Here is a 23,880-nt window from a genome sequence, read left to right on the forward strand (position 1 = left end):
CTCTCCACTAAATCACATTCATCACTTGTTTTGATTGTGGCTGTATGGATTCTGTTCTCGGGTAGACTGTGTCCATCAGCTTTAAACTGCCTCTTCTCCCTGCACCCTACCTTGTACCCTCAACTAATGTCCCTCCCCCTTGCAAGGATCCTGATTTCTCTGATGGTCTGGTTGGAATACTTCAAAGAAATTAATGCTGTGATATAAAATCCACAGACTCATTAACTCTGAATTCTGAAACAGATGACAGATGTAGGCACACTTTAGATTAAAAACAAACAAACAAAATATTAATGTTACAAAAACTCATGCTAGCTCATGTTACCTTTCAATATGTCAACTGCTAATAAACATTTTTCTATTTTCCTTCTTTTTTTTTTTTTTTTTTTTTTTTTTTCTTCCCCAGCTTGATCCAAAGATCATCCAACCTTTTCTGGCAGAATGTCGACAAACTATCGCCAAACTAGATAATCAGAACATGAAGGCTATTAAAGGCCTTGAGGATAGACTCTATGCGTTAGACCAGATGATAGCAAGCTGCAGCAGACTGGTGAACGAACAAAAAGAACTTGCTCAGGTAATAGACATTCTCATGTGTAACATTAGAAGATGGTAGAATTTTGTTAAGTGTATGCTGTTTAAAGATTACAACGAAACAGTTGTATGTCGTAATGCAAGATAATTTTCAACTTACCACACTGGAGATGCACAAAAAGGTGCTATATTCATAATAATTTGACATTTTAATATTGGTAGTAGTTACATCTTGTGGTCACGTTTTCAGCTCGTAACTCCAACTACCACATTAATTTAAATACGGTTTTTAAAACATCAGACTAGTTGAATTAAGTGGATGGTGGACAGCACCAGAACTTAAGTATAGGGCTTACATTTATGTCACTTCACCTGTATTGGAGGAAAAGTGACTCTACAAAATAAAAATGTCTTACTTAACATAACCTAGACTTAATGCACTAGGAACATGCAGATCTGTAGTTCACTGCAACTTTGTCAACTGCATATTAAGCTGTAAATTTTTATAGCTAAACTATTTCTGTCAACCTTCTCTTAGTTATAATTTGGAAAAAGATATTTAATTCAAATTCAGTCAATTGGCATTCTCATAAAAGCACCAGTGTAAATTTGCTGGCTTCTGAGATACATCAGTATGTGGTATTGTTTCTGGAATAGAAGACATCTCATTTTTATTTTGGAAATTAGGTTTCTTCTGGATGAGTAAGAATTGCTTAGAAAATTGTAAAATTTAAAAACTTTGAAAATACCGTTTAAAGTGTTTCTTACTATGTTAAGGTGTATCTTGTTAAATCTAGTGAATGGTTTACAAACAGGTGCTGTATTAGTGTAACATTTTGCACATTAATGTAGAAAGTTGCTAATAAAAATAGAATCTGATGAAGGTGTCTAACAGCTATAAACACTGTAGATATTTATTTTAAAGCTTATTTGAAAGTTTGTTTTTAATGAGTATTCTGAACTTAAGGAAAAGAAAACATCTGGCTTAAATATTACCTTAGTCTCTGCCCATACATATCTTTGTCAAATCTGTCTAAATTCCACCTGGTTTACAGCTACATATAAGAGCAGAAAATGTTTTGCCAGTGGTAGACCGTCAAAGACAGCCTGTAGATTGCAGTTGCTCATATGCTGGAGACCAGGATGCTGTGAATGGATTAATTTTTGCTATCCATCCAGTCTTTCATTAAATGGAAGGCAGAAATGGAAAAAAAACCTCAATAATGGAAAGGGAAAATGAGGCATGAAATTGGCATCATGCCCAGGTGGCATGTCCTGAACACTTCCTGTCACACCAACTAAATTGTTGGTTTGTTCTTAATACATTGTCATCTTCTGGCCTTTGACTAGTTCCAGAGTCAAACAAATACATCCAAAATGGTTGGTGAGCTGCTCCACTGTCCTTTTATCCTCTCTCTTGGTAATGTTGTTTAACTCATGTGCCACTCCATGCAGTTAGCTTTTCTTGTTCTGAGGGGGCATGCTGGTTTATTTTTCTGAGCTGAAAAGGGGAGTTATGACCCTGCTGCAGTATATGCTTCAGGAATTAGAAGTTGGGGACCTTCGGGTTTGAGTTGTGGAGGGATTTTCTGTTACCCTTATGGTCTAGAAATAGAAAAACAGCTAGAAAATCAGAACTTCAGTTGGAGATATGGAATAAGAGAGTAGGCGAAATGTATTTTGAAGGCAAATACTAAATCCTTGGTAACTTGGCACTCAATGATACAGCATCAGGGAAGAGGTAATGTGGTTAATGGCTGATCACCAAGCTTGTTGTGAGGAGATGGCCTATGCTAGACAGTGTCATTTGAAGTGATAAGAAACTTGATTAAATACTATTTTGAATGTAAGTTGTGTAGCTCCTACTTTTTTAAAACATTATATTGCCAAATCAAAGTTTCTTTATTACATACAGTTTCTGTGAAGAGCTTCAGTTAACTTTATACCCAAGATTGTCTTTTAATGCCTTGCTTGCTACTGAAAGTATGTTAAAATCTCTTTGTGGCCATTATCTGATGTTCAACTTTTCACCATTACATCAGAGCTGGGACTGTGAAGAAAGGCATGAGTTTCTTATTTCTGCTCGCACGTTGGTAAATCATTAGTAGGAGTAAGTGAACAATGTTGTCTCCCTATCTTGGGGTGGTTGGAACCTCCTTTTGAAGAAGAGAGAACTGGGCTGACAGTTGCATAGGACCTAGGCTTTCTGTTCCATCCTCTGGTTGGTAAAGGTGGGTGCTACCAGTACTTCTGGCAGCATTGTTTAAAAGTGGGAACTGTCTTCAAATAATTTCAATGAGTAGGTCTAGAAGTAAGTTTGTTCTAAGTCTCAATCTTGCAGTGTTTATATTGTAAGCCAGTGCTAAATCCAAGGGAATCCAAGCTACTGCTACTCTTCCATCCCTATACTTGGTTGGTTGTCCAATGCTGGGAGTGGTCATTTTAGCCATTTTCCCTCTTCACTTGAATGAAGAGTCTACAGCCAATCCTGCTTTTGAGTGAGGCGCCTGAAAGTCACTTGGAAAGATACTTTGTCACCTTGTTTAAATGCTGCTGTAAATTTAGATTTTGTACTGTATGAAGAATTGTCAGACTTGTAACTTTCAGATTTTTGTCCTTGCCTTTTCTTTTTATAAGTTGTCTATTCCTTTACTTGTGATACAGGGGCTTTTAAGAACAGTCAGGTAGAATGTGATGGTGTGCTTGGGTTTTTTCAATTGGGGTTTTTTTTTTTTTTTTTGAATCTTCAATTAATTGTTTGTGGTTAAACAAGTCATTAAGTGTACTGCCAGGTGATTTTATTCCTTGATTTTTGTATTTGAGCTTTAGGAACTATTTTCATACTAGTTTCAATAGTTGTTTGGATATTGCTTGGAAAAAATTAGACACTTGTGGGATACTAGAGCTGGTATCACATTACTTAATCAAATGATAGTCTGCATAGAAATCTAGGAAGAATGGCAAAATGCAAGGGTTTAATTATATTTGAAAATATAGATGAGGACTTGTGTATTTTTAAAGATGATGCTCACAATTTATGTAATAGCTGTTACTATTTGGTGCTATCTGAAAAAAAACCTTGTAGAATTTTCCTTTACGTCATACCTTCCAACAGTGAACTGTTTCTGTTCGTAAAGAAATAAAGTGGAGGTACTTTATAGAAAAAGGATAAGGAACATCTCAATGGTAATCCCATTGGCAGCATTTGTATTGAAGAAGTACGCTTATTTTCCCCAGGCCGGAAAAAGCTGATGTTCAATCCAGAATTTGAGTTGACTTTCTACTTCAACCTCAGTTTCGTAATTAGAATTCAAACCAAACTTATCCCATGGAACAGTCATCTGCTGCTAGAAGGCCTCATTGCTTAGTTAATTTGCTTATTCCTGGACCTGCCGTAAGAGTCCTTTTGCTTCCAGTCAGCATTTTCAATTAACTGACCATTAAACAGCCTTTTATATGAAAAATTACGTCCTGAGTTATGTAGTTGAATAGTTGATCTCCAGCCCCTAATGTTAATGTGGAAATCTGCTTTGATAAATTAAAAAACCCTATTTTTCTCTGGGGAACCTGGGCTTTGTAACATAAGCTTATAGAATTGTGGTCAGTAGGTGGCATTATGTAATAAGAGTATGGCTCTAGAAAATTCGAAGCCTGTCTAATCTGTTGGTGTGATTCTGCCTAACAGTTTATCCTTTCCAACCTTTTCTTGTTTGATTTTTTTTTTTAAATTTCCCTATTAGTGTAGCTTTTCAAAACATTTTGTTACATCCAGATGCATTTCTGTCAATTAGGTTCATAGAAGTGTTACTCTTCTATTAGCTCTGTTAAACATAGTCAAAAAACTGGTTGGCAGATGGCTGCCTCGATTCTGGGCTTGTTCTTCTTCACTTGAAGTTGTTGGGGAAAAGGACTTTGTCACTAACATTCTCTGTACTTGTATTTTCCTCCTCCTTGTTACATCAACTGAAACCTTAGATTTATAGGTTTATAGTGATTTAGGGTCTTCTCAGCTGCTTATTACATCACTGACTGCTTTCTGTGTTGATTGTTTGAACTTCAATCTAAAATGTTTTAAAATATTCCTTATCATTGTTTCTTTGATTTGGAAATAGTCACTGGAAAAAATCCCTAAAGGCATTATCATACCTGTTCTTCAGGACCCTTCTTAGTCTGACTGCGATGCTTGTGTCATGAATCCTGTCATCTGATCAGGGCTAGAAATGCAAGAACTTGTGAGAACAATTGATTATTTAGATCTTGGATTTTTCCACAATGTCGTGGGGTTCCCCCCACTTCTTTCCCTCAGTTTATTGCAGTTTTTCTTAACTGGCCTTTTCCTAGTGTGCTGATTTGCATACTAGGTTAATTTTAGTTTAAATTTTATTTTAAAGACTTGTCCACAGATACAAAAATGGCAAAAGATACTCACATTTATGAATAGCCTTTTGAAACAGAGTAAAGCTGGAAAGGATTTTCTAGCTCACCGCACACTGTTTTGTGTAACTTTAGGCTCCGTGTCATGTGACTCACTTAAAAAGCTTACTGAGCTGCTATTTAAAAGTAATTATTTTATTGATCTCTCTATTCCTGTTGCAAAGTTGTATAGAATCTGATTGCCCTAATGTTTATAAACTTCTGTTAATCTCAGATCTGAAAGAATTTTTGGATTATCACCACATGTTTCTTCAATGTCTTGTGTCTTCTTTGACTAAGCAACCCGAGTTCTTTTGATGGGGCTGTCCTTCATCTCAACAGCAGTTCTTCCCACCTATTCTCGTTTCTAATTGCTTGGCTTGGCTAATACATACAGTTAAAATGTTTGCAGCCTGCATTTGTTTCCCGGAGGTTCCTCACTCATTCAGTACCTAAGTCGTGCAGAATTAGTAAATGGTTGACTCTTCCATCTTCAATGTGCATCTTCTTCCTTTTCTTTTCATTACACTTATATACTTGTTTGATACTTACTTTGATTTCTGTGCTGTTCTCACTAGGGTATAAATTTTTTTTTGCAGGCTTTGCAAATGAGCTTTGTAAGATCTTATGACAAGATTGCTTTACATTCCATATCAAATCAGTAATGACAGTGGTTTCATTTTTCAGCAGTTTTGTGTAAAACTCTATGGTTTACTGTTCTCATCAACTTCAGAAAGAAACACTTGAAACTATTGTCTGGTTTTGAATTCTTTATTAAGTAAACAAAGGTTTAATAAACAAGTTTGTAGAACTACAAATGTAGTGGCCACTGATGTTCAAGCAACATGTCAGAGACATGGTATGAATGTGGACAAAATCAAAGCTAAAATTGGTTGTGTTGGGTAGTATTTTCTTGCCTAAAGAACCACACTGTTCCCAGCAGTATTTTCTCTCACCTGTTGAACGTGATGAAGATGGCAGTGGCCTGGCTGATGAAGATAACAGTGGCCTGGCACAGTAGCTGTTACGCCAGCAGCTCCCTGTCTTCCCTGTCTCTTCTCTGTATGTATACATGTGTTACATCCTTTAATCAGCCATCTAAGACATCTTTATCTAAGGCAGTCTAGTAAAGCCTTGCATATGCCAGAAGCTAACAAGCTGGTTGTTTGCAAACATTAGAATGATGGTTGATCCTCTCTGTTCTAGTAGCTACTTTTCTACTGCATTAACTTTTTTGGTCTTTCACTGGTGTTTGTTAGTTGTGTAAAGTTCTTATAAGGTTGTGTTGGTAACCGTTTGGGAGGGAAATATCAGGTAATATTTATGTGGACTGGTTTATAGAATAAAAACAACTTTGACACTTGACTTCTCTTTGTAGCATTCTGCTGTACTCCTCAATGATTACTGCAAGCTTATTAAAATGCTTGCGTTCTTACAGAGAAGATGAGTAACTTCCATGCTTTTTGATTGTGACAAAGCTTGTGTAACACTGTCTCTTTTCCTCTAGGGATTTTTGGCTAATCAGAAGAGAGCTGAGAACTTGAAAGATCCTTCTGTGCTGCCTGATTTGTGTTTGAGTCATGCAAATCAGCTGATGATTATGTTAACTAATCACAGAAAACTCCTAGATATTAAACAGAAATGTACCACTGCCAAACAGGAGCTTGCAAATAATCTACAAGTCAGACTGAAGTAAGTTACAACTCTTCAACTTCATATTGCTTCCACTCGCATCAAGACTGTATAAAGAACGTGTTTTAAAGAAATCTTTGGTATTGCATAGCATTTTTAATGGGAGAGAAAAATGAAAGTTTGGTTTACTCATAGTTCATGGAAAAATAATTATATCCAGTCACAGCCAGTAAAAATTGTAATTTTTCATGTAGGTATCACCACTGTATAACATGGAAGGCAGTAAGTAGTCTATATTACTCAATGGAAAATACTGAATGGAAAATTCTTACTACTACACTTTAATTAAGCTTTAGATAATTTGTCATGTCAGATACATAGGAAAAGTATACAGAATTTAATAATTTTCGGAAGAAAAAATGTTTATGCTAGCAGCTCATAATTAGGCAACAGACTTTTCTTGAAGAGATTGTAGTTTGTATAGATGGGGCAGGTGCAGGAAGTAAAGCAGAATTGGCGGTGCACTAGTGACAAAGATTCTGTTGTGTTTGTAAAATAAGTTACTGCTAGGTAAATTGAATTGTGAATTTGTCTTTGCCTGTGCATCTGCTCTTAGCCCAATGAAAATATGACCTTTTTTTTTCCCCACCATTTTTCATTGTAGCAGGTATTTAGGGATAGTGCATAGAACCTAGGTTGCCATAAATATCACTCTCATTTCCTGTATGTTAAAGTTTTTGTGTAGTATACACTTAATTGATGGGTTATTAGAGAAAAAAGATTTGCATCACTTTGTAAGGAGTAAGCTAGTGACATGTGGAGCGTGAACGCAGAGAGGATAGATTTGAAGAGAAGAATAAAGCATAGAGGTAAAAAAAGACCAAAATAAAACAAACAAACAAACAAACAAAAAACCAAAACAAAAAAGCCCTGTTAACAACCTGTATACACTTTCACCTCTCCCACCCAAAAAACCTAAAATAAACAAAAAAAACCCCCACCTCACTGCATTTTGATGTCAAACCAAAGGTTCTTCCAGCTTGTCTTCAGCAGCAGTTAGTAGCAAATGATGGGAATCTAATAATGAGGAAAGAACATAAACTTACCTGTATGTAAATATTGTTAGAGGAGAATATTTTTATCTGATCTAGAAGTAGCTCTTCTGTGTTTAATTGCTGCTGGAGGGTTTTTTCCAACTTCTTGAGTCCACAAACTCCTGTTTGTTCTTTTTTTTGTTTGTTTGTTTTTTTTTTTTTTTGCAAGTTGTGCAATGTAACTGTATGTTGTGTGGAAAATGTATTTCCCTTTGTGTTTTGAACTGGCCACTTGTTGGCTCTGTGTAGTGCCCTCTTTTTGTCTTGTAGTTTCCCTGTTAGTATATGTTCCTGGTTGCTTAATGTTGTCTTGTTTGGATTTGTTGTTTCACTTTTACTTAGCTTCTGTTAATTTTTTTTTTTTATTACTTGTGGGATATACCTCCACCTTATGCCTCCTCTGGCAGCAAAGTTACTGTAATGTTTCCCCTCAAACACACCAGCTGATCACCTTTTCAGTAGTTATCCTGTGATGTTGGCTATTCTTGAAATGAATGTATAGATTGTATCAGTAAGATAATTGAAGGTGTGGTTACAAGGTGTGGGAATTTGTGGCTGTAATTTGTAGTGCATGTGTAGATGGGGTGAACTTCATAAATAGTACCCTTACCCTTAATACTACTTGCTAATGCTTTTCAATAAGTATTTTTAAGATTTATAAACAATAAGTAGTCTCTTTGCTCTGGATGTATGAGCTTTTTTTTTTTTTTTTTAAATCTTCTGGAGAAAGTTACATTATCATTCCTCCTCTGGTTATGTATGCCAAAAGCATTACTTATCAAAACCAATGCCTTAACTCAAATGGTGGTAAGTGTTCATTTTTTGAGCATTGATATGGATATCTTACTGTGAGAAATTAACAGGGAACTGCAAGGCAACTACTGAATTCTGAATTGCTTGGTACTCCCAAACAGCCTCTTGTTGTCCCATGTAAAATGGTGTCATTGTTCAGCTCATCCAGAGATGTTGCTAATCTTGGTGAAATCTAAATGCAGAAAAGATGACTAAGTTGTTATTTTCTAAAGTGTAACCTACTTTTGTAGGTGGTGTTGTTTTGTAATGCTTCATGCTGACCAAGATGGAGAGAAACTACAAGCATTACTTCGTCTAGTAACAGAGCTCCTGGAAAGGGTCAAGGTTGTAGAGGCTCTCAGTACTGTTCCTCAAATGTACTGTCTAGCTGTTGTTGAGGTTGTGAGGAGAAAAATGTTCATAAAACACTACAGGGAGGTAAGTAAGTAAAACTTTGAGACCAAACCTTTGTGTCAATGTATAAATTAACAACTAACTACATACTTCCCTTTCCGCAGTGGGCAGGTGCTTTAATAAAAGATGGGAAACACCTATATGAAGCTGAAAAGGCAAAAAGGGAATCTTTTGGTAAACTGTTCAGTAAGTACTTTCTCTTCTGTGAGATCAGAATTGTGGTCAAATATGACTTTTGTCTTTGTAGTTAAAATACTTCCATTGTGTTGTAGTTTAAATACCTGCCTTTTTTTTTTACTTAAATGGGAAATCCATGAAGTGTGCCAGATGGTCCTAGTATGGACAAAATATTTTTCAATTAATTTTTCTATTAATCAAATTAATGAACTGTTCCATATAGATTATCTAAAATACTGTGAAAGTTCTAATTAATGCTTGTAAAAGATAAGATTTCTAATTACTACATTTGAATGCAGTTTCTGTTTGAACGTGCTCTGCAAGCTTTACTGTTCTTTTAAATAACACTTTTGAAACAATTACTGAATAATTTGAGTAGGTACTACTTCAGAAGAAAACAAGAATGAAGACCCATGTCTAAAGAGCTTGACCAGAGGTTAAAAAAAAGGAAAAATTAAGTTGCTAGTACAAGAAATCTGATGTATTTTTTATTTTTATTTTTTTTTGCAAAGTATGCAACTGATGTTCTGAATTAACTACTAAAATAAGAAAATTGAGCAAAAAGTTATCAAAATTTTGGAAAGGAGATTAGCAAAATTACAGTGAATATTTGAAAAAGAAGTTGAGGTTTTTATAGGGGTGAACATTACGGAAAAAGGCTGCAATGAAGTGAAGTTCTACTTTCATGGTGGGTTTTGCGTCAAATTCTGTGGTCACTTGTAATTTTTAAGTTGTCAAGAAATGGTATAGTTAGTGATGCTTTCAAATTTAGTTCAGCTGTTAAACTGCAGTAGCTTAATTGTTTTCTCTTGAGGCAGTGTTTGTATGTTGCATTTCTTTCTTTTAAATAACCATTTTTTTTTTCTCTGCCCAGGGAAGTCTTTTCTAAGGAATCGTTTGTTCAGAGGACTTGACTCCTGGCCTCCATCCTTTTGTGTATGTACTCAGTATCTTCTTGGGGTTTATTTCATTATTATAAACAGTACTTCCATAAATGAAAAACATAAGCTTAATTCATTCAAGCTATATGCCTGTCATATTGCTATGACAGACAAAAAAGCTGGAAGCTAGTGTTCTTTGTTATTTCAAGTGACCTGTATTAACATTGGTTCATAACTTAGTGTGGTGGGAGAGGAAACGTCAACTCAATACTCCTTTTTAACAAGGAATCTGTGGTATTGAAGAAAAAATTGCTACTAACGATTAGAAAAAAGAAGCCAGTAGGGATAACTTGATCATCTAATCCACTCTTCTGAATAATAGAGCCATAAAATTAATTGGGTGGTAAAAGCAAATAAAAGGTTTTCATGTTTTTCTATAATCACTGGATCAGTGGAAAAGCATTTTCATCTCTTTACTGTCTGATAACATGAAGAGGTGAAAAAGTATAGCTGTAATCAGGCATTGCCTGTTAACTTTGATTTCATACAGCTTGGTTAATTCAAGTAAGATAACTCTCCCTTATTCTAATGTTGCCATCTTGCTTTGCCTCGCTTAACCTTTTCAGCTTCTCCTTTGCAGCTTTTATTTGAAAGGACACTTGGAAAAATAAGAATGCTACTCTTTCAGTGTGTTAAATACTGAACTGAATCAATACTTGAAATGTTACATTTAGAATGTCGCTATTACGGATTGAACCTGCTTTTATGTTTAGTGTGCTTAGTAGCACAATAAGTAAAGCTTCAGTGCCCTCTCTTATCCCTTGACTTTTTAAATACGTTCTTAATGTTTATGAATCGTGGTAACAGGAAGCACTGCTGCCCAGGGCACTATAGATAAAATTAATGGCCATAAATGTAAATGACTTTTTTTTTTTTAGGGGGGTGGGAGTGTGGCCAGACTTTCTTTTAAAAAAAAAGTAAGAAATCTTTTGAGAGAGAGATCAGTTTAACTGCAGCTTTTCTGTGTTAAGATCTTTTTAAATCCTTCCTTAGTCATCTTGATACTATTTACCTTAACAATGTGTAAATTAATTTCTCCTTAATACAGACACGAAAACCTCGTAGATTTGACAGTGAGCTTCCAGATATCTCATTAAGTGACTTGCAGTTTTTGCAGTCATTTTGTCCTTCAGAAGTACAGCCGTTACTCAGGTAAATCACTCTTTTAAACTGTGTGCACTATGGAAATAGCTTCCCTTTCTGTTCTGCTCCTGCTGGTACCCACAATTAATTTGTCTTAAGGAACAGACAAGGATATTTTTTTGAACTGTTCTTAATCAATGCTCTTCAGTGACCTAATGCAGATACATATTACCTGTATGCTTCATATACTCAAGCTCAAATGATTTGAACACGTGTATTCTGTATTGACATGTAAGGGATGCTGGACGTTCTGAGCTGTGTCATAGCTAAAACCCAAAAAACTCTTGTTGTCAGTTTTAAACTGAAATAAACTCTTAACTTCATGTATGTTTTGTCAGATCAGAATTAGATTTTTTTTTTTTTCATTTGCCCATTGTTAACGTCCTATTCAGGAGGAAATAAAATAACTTTCTTTAGCCCAGCATGAGATCACAGAGATCTCCTATATTCAGTGTATTCTGTAAGTGCCTCTTTCTGGAAAAGCTGACTGTTAGAGTGAGCTTTCAAACTCTTATGTCTTAAACCTGTAGCAACTGGACAGGGAAATGCCAACCAAGATAATGGGTTTTCACCTCTGTTTTGTACTGGCTTTGTTTTTGATTCAGAATTCCTGTCCATATTTCTGGTATTGCTGCTGGAATTAACAATGAGTACAGTGAGCCTAGTCTGCTTGACAGTGGATTTGCCCTAGACCATGATATAGCTGACGTACCCTTTTAATTTCTCTTGTTATGCTCTTAGGCTTGTTCCTTAGTGATTCTGCAGGATAAAAAATGCAAACTATAGTATCATATTGCTGATATTTGCCTGATTTTCAGGTTTGAGAATTTTACAGTGTTCCTGAGAAGTTCAGACTGAGTTCAGGAAGAATTTTGCCTTGCTATTGTCAGAAAACCAATTGCAAACCAAACTGTTTTAGTTGGTCAGACTTGTAGTGACATAGCTTTCCACTTGATGGCAATAGAGGTGGGATTATGTATTGCACCTGCTGGTTTCTGGGCTCAGGGTTACATTTGGTGGAAATAACTAATGATAGTGGTGGGCTTGGAACTGTAGTGGGCAAAGCTGTCTCACACCTAATAGAAACTGAGCTTCAGAAGAAACTTCTATGGTATTTTCATTTAACATCTAAAAAACAAGCAATAGGTAAACTGAGAACTAGCACAGAGTCCTCTTCTGTCAGCACTGAACCACTGAGCTGCATAAGTAAAACAATGCTTCTGTTCACGTCAGTCTTCTCAAATTCTGTGTTTGAGCAATTACTGAAATCTTAATTCTACAAAAATACACTACATGCCACTTGCCCAGTATATTGAATAGAGAATGCAAAATACGTTGAAGTATAATCTGCTTTTATTATATTGTTAGTCTAAATGAACTCTTGCTTCATGGTTTCAGTGGAGCTATTCCTGAACAAATTAAAAATTCTGGATATACAGACTCTCAATAAAAATGAAATAAATGTTGCTTTTCCAGAGGTTTAGAAAACTTGCAATCAGAAGCTTATCTTACAACACTTGCAATGTGATCGCGACGCGTTAATCAGTCTTTTAATTTAGGTGAGCTATCATTAAAATAAATTAGTAGAGAATTAATAGCTACTTCAAAGAGCTGGATTGGAGAGAATCCAACTGGAGAGAAGAATAGTGTCATTTGCAAACATAAGTACTTCAATTGCAGGTTTAATCGCTATCAGTTCTCTTCTGTTACTGTTGTAACTCTAGGTACTACTAGTAAATGTTTTCCTCAGAAGGAAAGACTGACGTAGTACTTCCCCATCATTGTGTTTATCATTATCTATTCCTTAAAAGCTCTCAAGTTCTTAACTTAGAAAACAAATACCGGGTTGTTTTAGTGGATTTCCCATGCAAAATAGATTAAATTAAGAAAGTACAAACCCTATGTAGAGGGAAGCTCAGTCTTGTTGGAGAATATATATGTAATAATTTAATATATTTGAATATTAGCTTAACAACATGGAAAAAAAATTTTAATCCCATACTGTTTTTAAGGGTTCCCATACTTTGTGACTTTGAACCTCTTCACCAGCATGTACGTGCTCTACATAACCTGGTAAAAGCAGCACAGAGTTTGGATGAAATGTCACAAACCATTACAGACCTGCTGAATGAACAAAAGGTATTTTTCTTTTTCTTTACAAAGAAAACAGAATATTCTATTCAAGAGAGTAGAATATTTTCATCGTATTGTTTTATTAACTTCTTCAGAAAGAAACTTTGTTTTTCCAGCCATAAAGATTAGTTGGTCTCAACTGCTTAAGTTTCCTTTTGAATCCCATACTAGTAAATACTCTGAGAATTTTGACCTCTTCAACAAGTGAGTCTAGAGAGAGAATAGTCAAAAGATATTAAGTATCTTCTGAACATTTAACATGCTTATATTCCATAGAAATTGTAGAAGTAGAATTATTCTGTTAATATTTCTGCTTTCTGCCATTTTCTCAAGCTTCTGTGTGCAGAATGTGTGCATTTTGCCTTTGTTGCTTTCATTTGCATTCGGTGTAGTTGTTTGTTACTTCTCTAGATGTTTGCATTGCTGCTTGAAGTTCTTTTGGCACAAGAAGTTAAGGAGAATTTAGGGCCTTGATTGCTTGTACCCATTAGCCTGAATATTGATGTGTCATCTGCTCCTTTGTTGCAGTCTTGTTTTTTGGGGAAGGGAAGAAATATGGGCAGTCTCTTTCTTTGGGTATAGAAGGAACAGATGGCAAAGAGAACTCTTCCTAGTTTCACTCTGCCTGTCAAGCAGATTCTTTCCATTAGAAACTCTATTTCTGCCAATCACTTTTGATAGCTTCTATGCATTCAGCCTCTAACTTTCATAATACACCAAATGGGGTCCTTTTAGCTTCTGACTGTGACCTGTCTCAGTGAAACCCTGGGTGAATTTAGCAATGCTTAGAGTAATTTGTGAAGCTGACTGCTTCAAATTGGGTTTCTTTAGCAGTTTTATTGTAGAAAAAATGTCATTTTTGTGGGACTCCATGTTGTCATGTACAGTGTAAGTGTTTGTGTGTGTTTTGATGCTATCTTCAGTTGCCAAGGTTATGGGCATGTTCAATTTTTAATTAGCAAATTCCTGCTTAAACTATGTGACATGAAGTCCTCTATCATCTTAATCCTCTGGAACTGGAATAAGAGATTTACTGGAAGTCTTTATTTAAAATACGAGGTCTGGGCTGCTGTTTATTCTGTAATGTGGAAAAGACTTATGTCATATCTTAGCTCTTTTCTGTCTTTTTCTATGTGAACAACTGTTAAGAACAAAAGTGTTAGGGCCTGATCACTGTATTAGCCAATAGAATGGCTAGGAGTGATGTGAATTTTGTGAAATCTAGGAGTTTTCCGAGCACACTCTTCCAACAGACATACAGAAGTCCACCCCCAACTTGGAGCATCCTGAAATTTGTCTCATAAGAAACCAGGATAGTGGCAAGTGTTCCAACAAATTGATTTTTCACTAAGGCTTACATTGTCGAAGAGTGTGAAATAAAGGAGTAACTCTTACTCCAAAATATACATAATAACAGTGGAAAAATAACCAGGAAAGGTGCCTTGCTTGTTCAGGTCTCAACGGTTTGCCCATTTTGGTTCAGACTTGATTATCTGAGAAATTTTTATTGGTATCTGGCTGCACAAAAAAAGATATTTGCCAAATCAGGAGAATCTGTTCTTTCCACTCTTCTGCTGTGCATTGACCAGTTTGAATTCTTGGCTGACTCAGAAATGTCAAGTACTTAGACAGATTTGGATAATTGTCTCTTTCCTTAGAGTAAATTGCATTGCACAGTCAGAGCTGGGCTATTCATGATGTTACCTTGAAACTGCCCATCTCTCTGTGTAATTTCAATGATTCATTTGAACTCTTTTTTGGAATTGAAGCAAATAGATCTGTTGAAGAGATTTTTCCTTCTCAATGACAGTGCTCTTGTTATTACTTGATGAAAGATACTAGGTCTTTCTCTGTGTTGCTTTGTTCCTTGGATGGTGTAGAAGTGTTTTTTAAATTATACTTTTGCCCATATTCTTTTTTTTTTTTTTGCATAGAATTACTGAAATAATTTGAAAATGTTCTTTTGTTATCTTTAGTATTGCTGGGATTTTGCAGTATATAATTAGACGGATGAATAAACATTTAGTAATAGTCCTGAAGATGCCTGCGGCTCCATGCACCTACACATTCTGTTGGTGAGCTGTGAGATATCATCCCAGTTTGGTGCAGAGTTGGCGATGACTCTGCAGGCGTTGACTGTTGCCCATATAGCAGAATGTTGCTTTTGTCCTTTCTCAGGGAGGCACATTTGACCCCAGCCTCCCTTTCCATACAAGTGGCAGCAGAAGCCTGGTTCTTTAAGTTGGACTGGGGTAGTTTCCCTGGCCTGTTGGTAGTGCAGCAGTTTAGCTCTGCCTGGGTCAGGTGGGAGTTAATCCTTCTGCATCAGCCACAGAAGCTGGTCTTTTGATAGTTGCTTTAGGCAGGAGAGAAAAGCTGTGGCTGCAGACAAATGAGCAAAGAGCAAGATAGAGAGGAGATCCATTATCTTACCGGGGATGTTAGTAGCATTTCTTCTTAAGCGTCCTTGTAACTCTTACTATTTCAGCTTTCAAGTTCATAGAACATTAATGATGATACACTTCTCTATCTCATATCAGATTACTTTTTTAGTGTTACATCAGAGTAGTTAACATTATTGTTGGTTTTTTGCTTAATTTGTTATTGCTTTGAAATCTGTTTCCCTTTTTAAAGCTTTCTGTTTATTCTTTGTCATTTAATGGTCTCACACCAAAGATATTGCTGTGCTCTCTCATTTCCATAATACAGACAAAGTTTAAACAGGTCAGTGATTGGGTTAAAGATATCCAGGAGAAAGTTAAGGTCCCCATAGGAATCAGGTAAGACAATTAAGGTGTCTTCTCCATGGTTAGTAGGTGATTAACATGTATTAAAAGTTTCTCTTGTGTGAGAAGCTGGCTTTTCAAATGAGATTATGAATCTACCATTTGTTCTAGTTGAGTTTGAAATTTAAACCCTGTTTGTAATCTTTCTAAGAATTGCCCTGTTCCCTGACTATGTTTATCATAGTAACATAAATGGAACTGGGCATGTAGTCCAGCAACACCTGAGAACTTAAAACTTAATTCTGCTTCTCTGTGTCTGCTTTCTGTTTTTTCTTGTTTGGTTCTGACTCCTTTTCCTTTGTCATCACAGCAATTACAGTGTATGACATATATACATTGCTGCCAGCAGATGGTAAATAGACTAGGTGGCAAGCACCAGCTTCTTGGGGAAATAGACAACAGTAAACAAAGTCTGACATTTTGAGTAGCTGAAACTATATGGGAGGTTTAGCTCTTCATTAGGCAGTAATCTGGTGCTCTAACCCAGCTCACAGCAGCCACTGCAGAGGCATGGAACTTGAGACAGCCCCAGGTCGTGAGGAAACCAAGCTCAGCAGAGTATTGCTCACATAGTGACACGTTTTTTTTCTGTTTGCTTTCTTCTTCATGCTGTATCCTTAGTCTTTACCTCCTAGGGTGATTCTGCCAGGGTGCCAAAAGTAGCTACTGTCTTTCTTTTGCACATGGCTTCTGTAGGGCCTTCTTAACATTCAGTCTTTAAAGTGCTTTTTTAGAATGTGCTTACTGACATTTCTGTTGCTAGCTTTCACTACTGTTAAAGCTCTGGTTTATCAATGTTAAGTGTTTGTCACTTAAAGCATATGCTTTGAATCCAGGCATGTATCAGCATATACAGTATCCTTCAATATTTCTTTTTCTAAGTTTTCTTAGATAAACAGCAACCTGAAATTAAACCCAAGGGAAATGCTTAAACCTAGACTAGTAGTACCTTTAACAAAAGGAGCATTTCCCTTAACTTTTTTGTCTCATGTCATGTGTTCATTTTTGATACATAAAAGACAATATTTTGTATATCATGAACATAAGTATTTTACAGTGGGTTTTCAACACTGGATTTCAAAATCACTTTGATTTACTTTCATATAGATGCAAAGGCTAATGGAGGTGAGGTGTAAATGCAGCTCTGCTATATAGATGAGTGTCAGAGCTGGAAATAGATTATTCCTAAATCTCAGTTCAGCCTTAAGTCACACTACATAGAATCATAGAATGTTTTGGGTTGGAAGGGACCCCTAGAGGTCATCTAGTCCAACCCCCCTGCAGTGAGCAGGGACACTGCTAACTAGATCAGGTTGCTCAGAGCCCCGTCCAACCTGGCATTGAATGCTTCCAGGGTTGGGGCCTCCACTACCTCTCTGGGCAATCTGTTCCAGTGTTTCACCACCCTCATTGTAAAGAACTTCTTCCTTATATCTAGTCTAAACCTACCCTGGTTTAGTTTAAAACCATTACCCCTTGTCCTGTCACAGCTGGCCCTACTAAAAAGATTTTCCCCATCTTTCGTATAGGCCCCCTTTAGGTATTGAAAGCCCATAATCGGGTCTCCCCACAGCTTTCTCTTCTCCAGGCTGAACAAGCTCAACTCCCTCAGCCTGTCCTCATAGGAGAGGTGCTCCAGCATCTCCATTAAGAGAACATTTACATGATACAGAGAAGAATAGGGTCCCTTTTTTGGGTAGCAGCCATTCATAAAAGATTGAGAAAACAAAAATCAGCTCTTTATACATCAGCATCTGGTATCTGTCACTTCTGTCTGATATCTTTTTTGGAGTTCTGTTGCTGACTGTTTATTGCCCAGCTCCACTAACTGTCGCCAGTCAAGTAACTGAGTTCAATGGATAGCAAACATTTCTTTAATAAAAACTAACATACTAAAGAACACCGGGGACATGATTTAAATGCATGGAGACAGTGTTGGATTGTTTGGAAAAGAGGTGCGGAGCAAGATCATTGGGATTATCAACTGGAGGCAGTGTTGGCGAACACCATTCTGAAAGCTCTCCAGCACTTTGAGAATGAACATCTTATGGGAATCTTTTACTGCAGATTTTCCCATGAGTCTTTACAGTTTCTTTTCAAGATGGTCACCTTCCTCAGATGAATAAGATCAAACAAGTCCTTCAAGGATGAAGGATGGAAAAGCAAGGTAATTTTTGGGCTATGGTGTTACAGACAATGCATTTGAGATCTTTCAAGATACTGATCCATTCAGAAAACTCAACGTCTCTTCCATGTTGTGATCCTGATGATCCTGCTCATGTCTCTTCATCCTGCTTGTCACAGATACTCTCCTTATGTATTTAAACTGTGTGTATTTCACTGTAATTTGCTTAGGAAAAATTGCTTTGCTATCCATCTTGTTGCAAACTTGTTCAGGAATGCATCCTTGGCGAATACTGAGGCTGTATGTTGCTTTTTGGCTTCCACTGGGATGTGTTCTGCACTTGCTGAAGCTTAAGGCTTATATTTTTGTTCTAAGAATCTGCAGATGATATTGTTGGCATTAGGGCTTTTATATTCCCTATTGTATTTAGTCGTTAATAGTATAGTATACTATGGGTTGACCATTTGTTCCTAGTTCTTAGTGATGTTAAGATAGTAAAGGAAGAGGACTTCAATGCATGCTTCACTTATTCTGTCAAACAAAACTTGCAAGCAGTAAATGTGTATGTTGAATCTATTGAATAAATAGCAGAGATAAGAAAATCTGTAACTGAAGTGTAATCTTGTAGATGTATCATACTGTAAGTTAAATTGAGTTTTAGTCACATTCAAAAAGCTTGACAATCACAGACTACAGGGTGTTTGCCCAGTCTCTAAGACCTTGCTGAGTTTGAATATTTTTTGAAGCATTTCAGAATGGTGCTTTACTGAATTTCAGATGCATAGAAATAAGTGCACATAACTTGGCCTGCAGTTACAACTATTATAGCTATGATAAATCAAAATTCAGCTGAATTCACTTAAAGTATCTATTCCATGGCAGTGTAGGAAAACATGATGTCTTTGAAATAGTAAAGATTGGTTTTCAAACACTGTGTGAGCTTACACTTTACAGCAGAATATTCACTGGAACTTGAGATCTTACTTTATAATTCATATAGTAATGACTAAGAACTGGTGATAATGACATTTAAACATGTTACCTAATCGCAATTAATTGGAAAATTGATTTGAAGGTAAGTGTTTAGCCTTTAAAGAATCAAAAGCTGTGGAATTGATCAGAATTACTTGGGAACAGTTCCGTGAGGGTGGAGAAGCTTTACTTAATTTTTATATTGGTTTAAAAGTTGCTGTTACTGATTGATGGTTATGGGTGGTTATACTAACCATTAGATTTTCAGCTGAAGATTGAAGGGTCTGCTGCTAGAAAGTCAGGTTTGGTGGTATCTGGGGTCTAGAGACAAAATGACAAAAATGGGGATTGATGGGAGCATCATGGAGGTGGGGAAAGAATCCACTCAGACTGTGGTGTCTTGCGTTCCAAAAAAACAGAACAGTGCTTTCAATTAGAATGTGCCCTTTATTATACTGTCTTACTTTTACACTTTCATAAGCAGAACAATTCTCATGCATGTTTTTGATATATTAGTAGACAATAGTTTTGTTGTAGTAAAGCTTTTTGTAAACCATCTTACATCAGTATATTAATAGTGACTGGATTACACTGATTTTTAATAGCAGTATTAGCAACAGTAAAATAAAAATATTTTAGTAACAAAATTATTAGCAGAACTGAAATGAGTAGGCTGTTACCAGGCAGAAATAAGCTTTGTTTTGTTACTTCATTTTCTTTGTATCATCCAAACTTATGTTTCAGCCCTTTCATGTGCAGTTATGTGATCTGTGTAGAACTTTGGCATAGATGAACATTTAATATTTATGTATTTACAGATGGTGCTTTTTTGAAACTTACTGGAAAATCTCTCTGAATTTTTGCCATTTTTACTTAAATTTTAGTTGTATGTATTTTGGACTGTTATGGAAAATAAGGCTGACTTTTTTTAAGTTCTTGGGTTTGCCTGGTAATTTTAATGAATTTAAAATAGTAACGTTTTTGGCTATCACTTCATTAAGTGTTTGTTTCATATTTTATAACTTGTAGGCCTCCAACAGTCAAGCATCGCCACAATCTGCTACTACACCAAGGATGGAAAGTACAACAGGAACTGCAATTGCTACCTCTTCAAGAACTCCTCCATCACTCAGTCTTCAGGGTCCCCTGTGTCCCCCTGTGTGTCCCCCAGCTCCATTAGAAGAATTGTCTCCAGACAGCATTGATGCTCATACATTTGATTTTGAAACTATTGCCCATCCGAACTTGGAGCAAGCCCTTAAGCAAGGTTCATTAGACTTGGATTCATTAGCAGAAAGTCCAGAATCTGACTTTATGTCAGCAGTAAATGAATTTGTAATAGAAGAAAATCCAGTATCTCCTAATGTAATAAGTGATCCACAAAGTCCAGAAATGATGGTGGAATCTCTTTATTCTTCAGTTATCAATGCAATAGACAGTAGACGTATGCAAGATACAAATTCTCGTGTAAAGGACGTTTCAGTAGAAAATGCATCTCTCAGCGTTCGCATGGAGAAGTGCAGGGTTATTGCCCAAGACTCAAAGGTGCATTTAAGAGGTATAAAAGAAGATCTTTGCCACTTTAGAACACTTGTACAAAGAGAACAGTGTGACTTTTCTGATTCTTTAAAATGCACTTCCTTAGAAATAGTGAATACTATTGAGAAGGTAAAACTTTCACTTGAAAAAACACTAAAAGATAAACATCAAAAAGAATTACAGTCTTTGAAAAGTGAATATGAAACTAAAATTAATAAATTATTGGAGGATGGTGAAGAAAATAAAAAGAAGATTAAGAAGTTAAAAGGTGACTTACTAGGCCTTGAGGAGGTGCTTCAGAATAAGAATGATGAATTTGCAATGGTGAAAAATGAGAAAGAAGCTGTAGTTTGCCTTCAGAATGAAAAAGACCAGAAATTACTTGAATTGGAATGCCAAATGGAGACACAAAATTGTGAAATTAAGGAGCTAAGACAGTCACGTGAGATAGTACTTGAAGACTTGAAAAAACTTCATGTTGAAAACAGTGAAAAACTACAGCTCCTGAGGGCAGAACTCGAGAGTTTAGAGCAAAGCCATTTAAAAGAACTGGAAAACAACCTACAAGCCAGGCATTTACAGGAATTTGAGAAGGTGCTAGCTGAGCACAAAGACTGTTTAGACAAATTAAAAAAAGAGAACCAGCATAGACTCGAACAAATGCAGGAATCTCATGCAGTAACTGTGCAAGAGAAACAGCAACAAGTGGAAGAGTTACAACTCAAGGTTTCAGATCTGTCTGATTTGAGGTGCAAATTAGAAGTTGAACTTGCCCTGAAAGAGGCAGAAACTGATGAAATGAAGCTTCTTTTGGAAGAAAGCAGAAACCAGCAACAAGAGGCCTTAAAATCTCAGATTGATAAGGAAACTGAAAGTTTAAAGAAGGAGATAGATAAATTAAACAATAAAATACAAATTAACAGTGATGAATATCAAGTGGGCTTATCAGAACTAAGGACACTGATGACAATTGAGAAAGATCAGTGCATTTCTGAGCTAGTAGACAGATATGAAGAAGAATCAAATTTGCTTAGAATTGAACTAAATAAAGTAACACTTCTTCATCAAAAAGCTTCTGAGGCAGAAAAAAGACTTTCAGAGCAAATAACGGAACTACAAAGTAAGTTAGAGTTGGAAGCGAATGCCCTAGAAAAGGCAAAAACAGAAAAACTATCTCTCTGTGAGCAGCAGGAAAAATATGAAGCTATTATCCATAAGCTTAAGGAAGAGAAAGAACTGTTAGTATCTAACCAAGAACAAGACAGGCAGTTGCTCATTCAGAAGCTCAATTGTGAAAAAGAGGATGCAGTACAAACTGCTTGTAAAGAGTTTGAATTACAGAGGGAAGCTGCTGAAAAAGGGCTTTTGGAAAAAATACATCAACTTGAGATGCAAGTAAATCGGAGGTACTGTAAGAATTAAGTTGCTGTGTTTTCTTAGTATTTTAAAGTAATTGATACGGTATATTCATGATGTACTATGTAGTAAGTAAAATACCTGCGTATTTGTAATGATGTTTATCTGGGTTGATTTCTATAGTCAAGTTACTTCCATTTTATAGGTAGTGATATCCCTGTATCTGTAGTTAATCTCAAAGATTGTAAAATATCTTACACAATATTATTTCCAGACAGCAATGAAGGTTTTGTATTTCAGTCTTGTAATGTTATGTTGAAGGAGTGTTTCCGCAGTAGCATGTTGCTTGAAATTCCTATTTTTATGGTCTCACCCTCTCTTTCTCATCCTTTTCTCTGTATTAGCACTGCCTGAGCATGCAGTGGTTAGCTTTTAGGCTGATAACTTTCTTTTGTTGGCTAACGTTAACACTCCTGTTGGTGCTAGTGGTGGCATAAAAAAGTGTATGGGCATATGTCTGATCAACTAAGAACTGTCTGATGGTCACCTGGACTTCCATTGACTTTAGGTACCCCAGTTATGTATTTCAGGGTCTTCATTTTGGGCTTTATAATGAAACACACATGGGCAACATAATTTTAAAGAACATCCTAACATAATTGTTTTTCATTGTTAATTTCTGCAGTGTTACTCCATTTTAAAAAGAAAAACGTATTTTTCCTTGCCATAAGTGCCTAGAATTACTTTCTGACTTACGGTATCTTATCTACTTACTAGTTCCTAATGCCTGTCAGCAGAGTGGATTATGATGTTGTGAAATGGAAATACTAGAATTTTTCTATGTGGCTACTGCTTAGAAACAATATTTTATTTTGAAATGTAGAATTTGTCATTTATGTTCTTGTAGTGTGAAGGAACGCAGCAGATAGATCTTGTTTGCACAATACCTAAACACAGCATTTTTTTTTCTAGGTATTGTGATAGTCCAAGCGTGTAAAATGGGAAAAGACCAATAAAACAGACCGAACGGGTATAAAATCCAGAAGAATACTGCAGAACATGAATACAGACTTAAGTTAGCATTTAACTTCTGAATATCAATGTAATGTTTGAGGGAGAAAAAGAAAGAAGGCGAGAGGAGGTTATGCAGAGAGTCTAACACATGCACACAATTCACTTACATAGTGGAAGGGAAATCTTTATATCCGGTTCACTTGAATTATCCACATCACTCTGATTGCCTCAGGATTTTGATATGTGAACATATCCATCATTAAATGTTGTTGTGTCAGTGTCTGTGTTTTGTATGTCAGTCTACAAAAAATTGCATCAAGATAATATTACGTTTTTTTGAATTAAGATTGGGATATAATGAAATTAAGAACTGCCCTTCTTAATTGAACAAAATATTCTCTTAATGAATTATGGTGAAATGGGGAGGAAAAAACATAAACCCCATGTTTTTTTCCTTTTATATGTACTAATGCACTGGAGAAGTTTTAAAAACTTGATTCAACAGGAAGAAGATGTAGCTGTCATCAGACTTCTTAAAAATCTACCATCTATTCTTAAATTCAAACAACTTCTGAGCACAGCTGTGTGTATTCTTATACAAACTGGATAAAATATAGTCATGTACTTCAAAGAAATATTATCTGCTTCAGTCTGAAGAAGTGTTAGTTTGCTATGAGTTCTGTCAAGTAATTTGATTTTCAGTGTGATGTTAAAATAGTTATTGCCTCCTAAGGCTGTTCTTTATTCCTTTAATCTGCTGTTAGGCTTTTTCTCTAGGAATAAAGACATGCTGTGTTTTATTTCCAGGGGGCATA

The 23,880-nt window shown here is 36.0% G+C and overlaps 1 protein-coding gene across 5 annotated transcripts in view; it reads left to right on the plus strand.

Moving 5' to 3' along the window:
* The window catches only part of RB1CC1 (RB1 inducible coiled-coil 1), a 64,114-nt gene that overhangs the window by 19,473 nt on the left and 20,761 nt on the right, over positions 1 to 23,880 (plus strand). For 4 of the 5 annotated variants that reach the window (XM_035895883.1, XM_035895884.1, XM_035895888.1 and 1 more), the window contains 8 exons: positions 407 to 577; positions 6,455 to 6,639; positions 8,717 to 8,903; positions 8,984 to 9,065; positions 9,931 to 9,992; positions 11,046 to 11,149; positions 13,153 to 13,279; positions 20,186 to 22,101. In XM_035895883.1, coding sequence (XP_035751776.1) covers positions 407 to 577; positions 6,455 to 6,639; positions 8,717 to 8,903; positions 8,984 to 9,065; positions 9,931 to 9,992; positions 11,046 to 11,149; positions 13,153 to 13,279; positions 20,186 to 22,101 — 2,834 coding nt within the window. The remainder of the gene's footprint in view (positions 1 to 406; positions 578 to 6,454; positions 6,640 to 8,716; positions 8,904 to 8,983; positions 9,066 to 9,930; positions 9,993 to 11,045; positions 11,150 to 13,152; positions 13,280 to 20,185; positions 22,102 to 23,880) is intronic. The other variant, XM_035895885.1, reaches the window with a different exon arrangement.

This window comes from Egretta garzetta, unplaced genomic scaffold (genome assembly GCF_000687185.1).
Source record: "Egretta garzetta isolate BGI_Z169 unplaced genomic scaffold, ASM68718v1 scaffold36, whole genome shotgun sequence".
NCBI classification, from domain to species: Eukaryota; Metazoa; Chordata; class Aves; order Pelecaniformes; family Ardeidae; genus Egretta; species Egretta garzetta.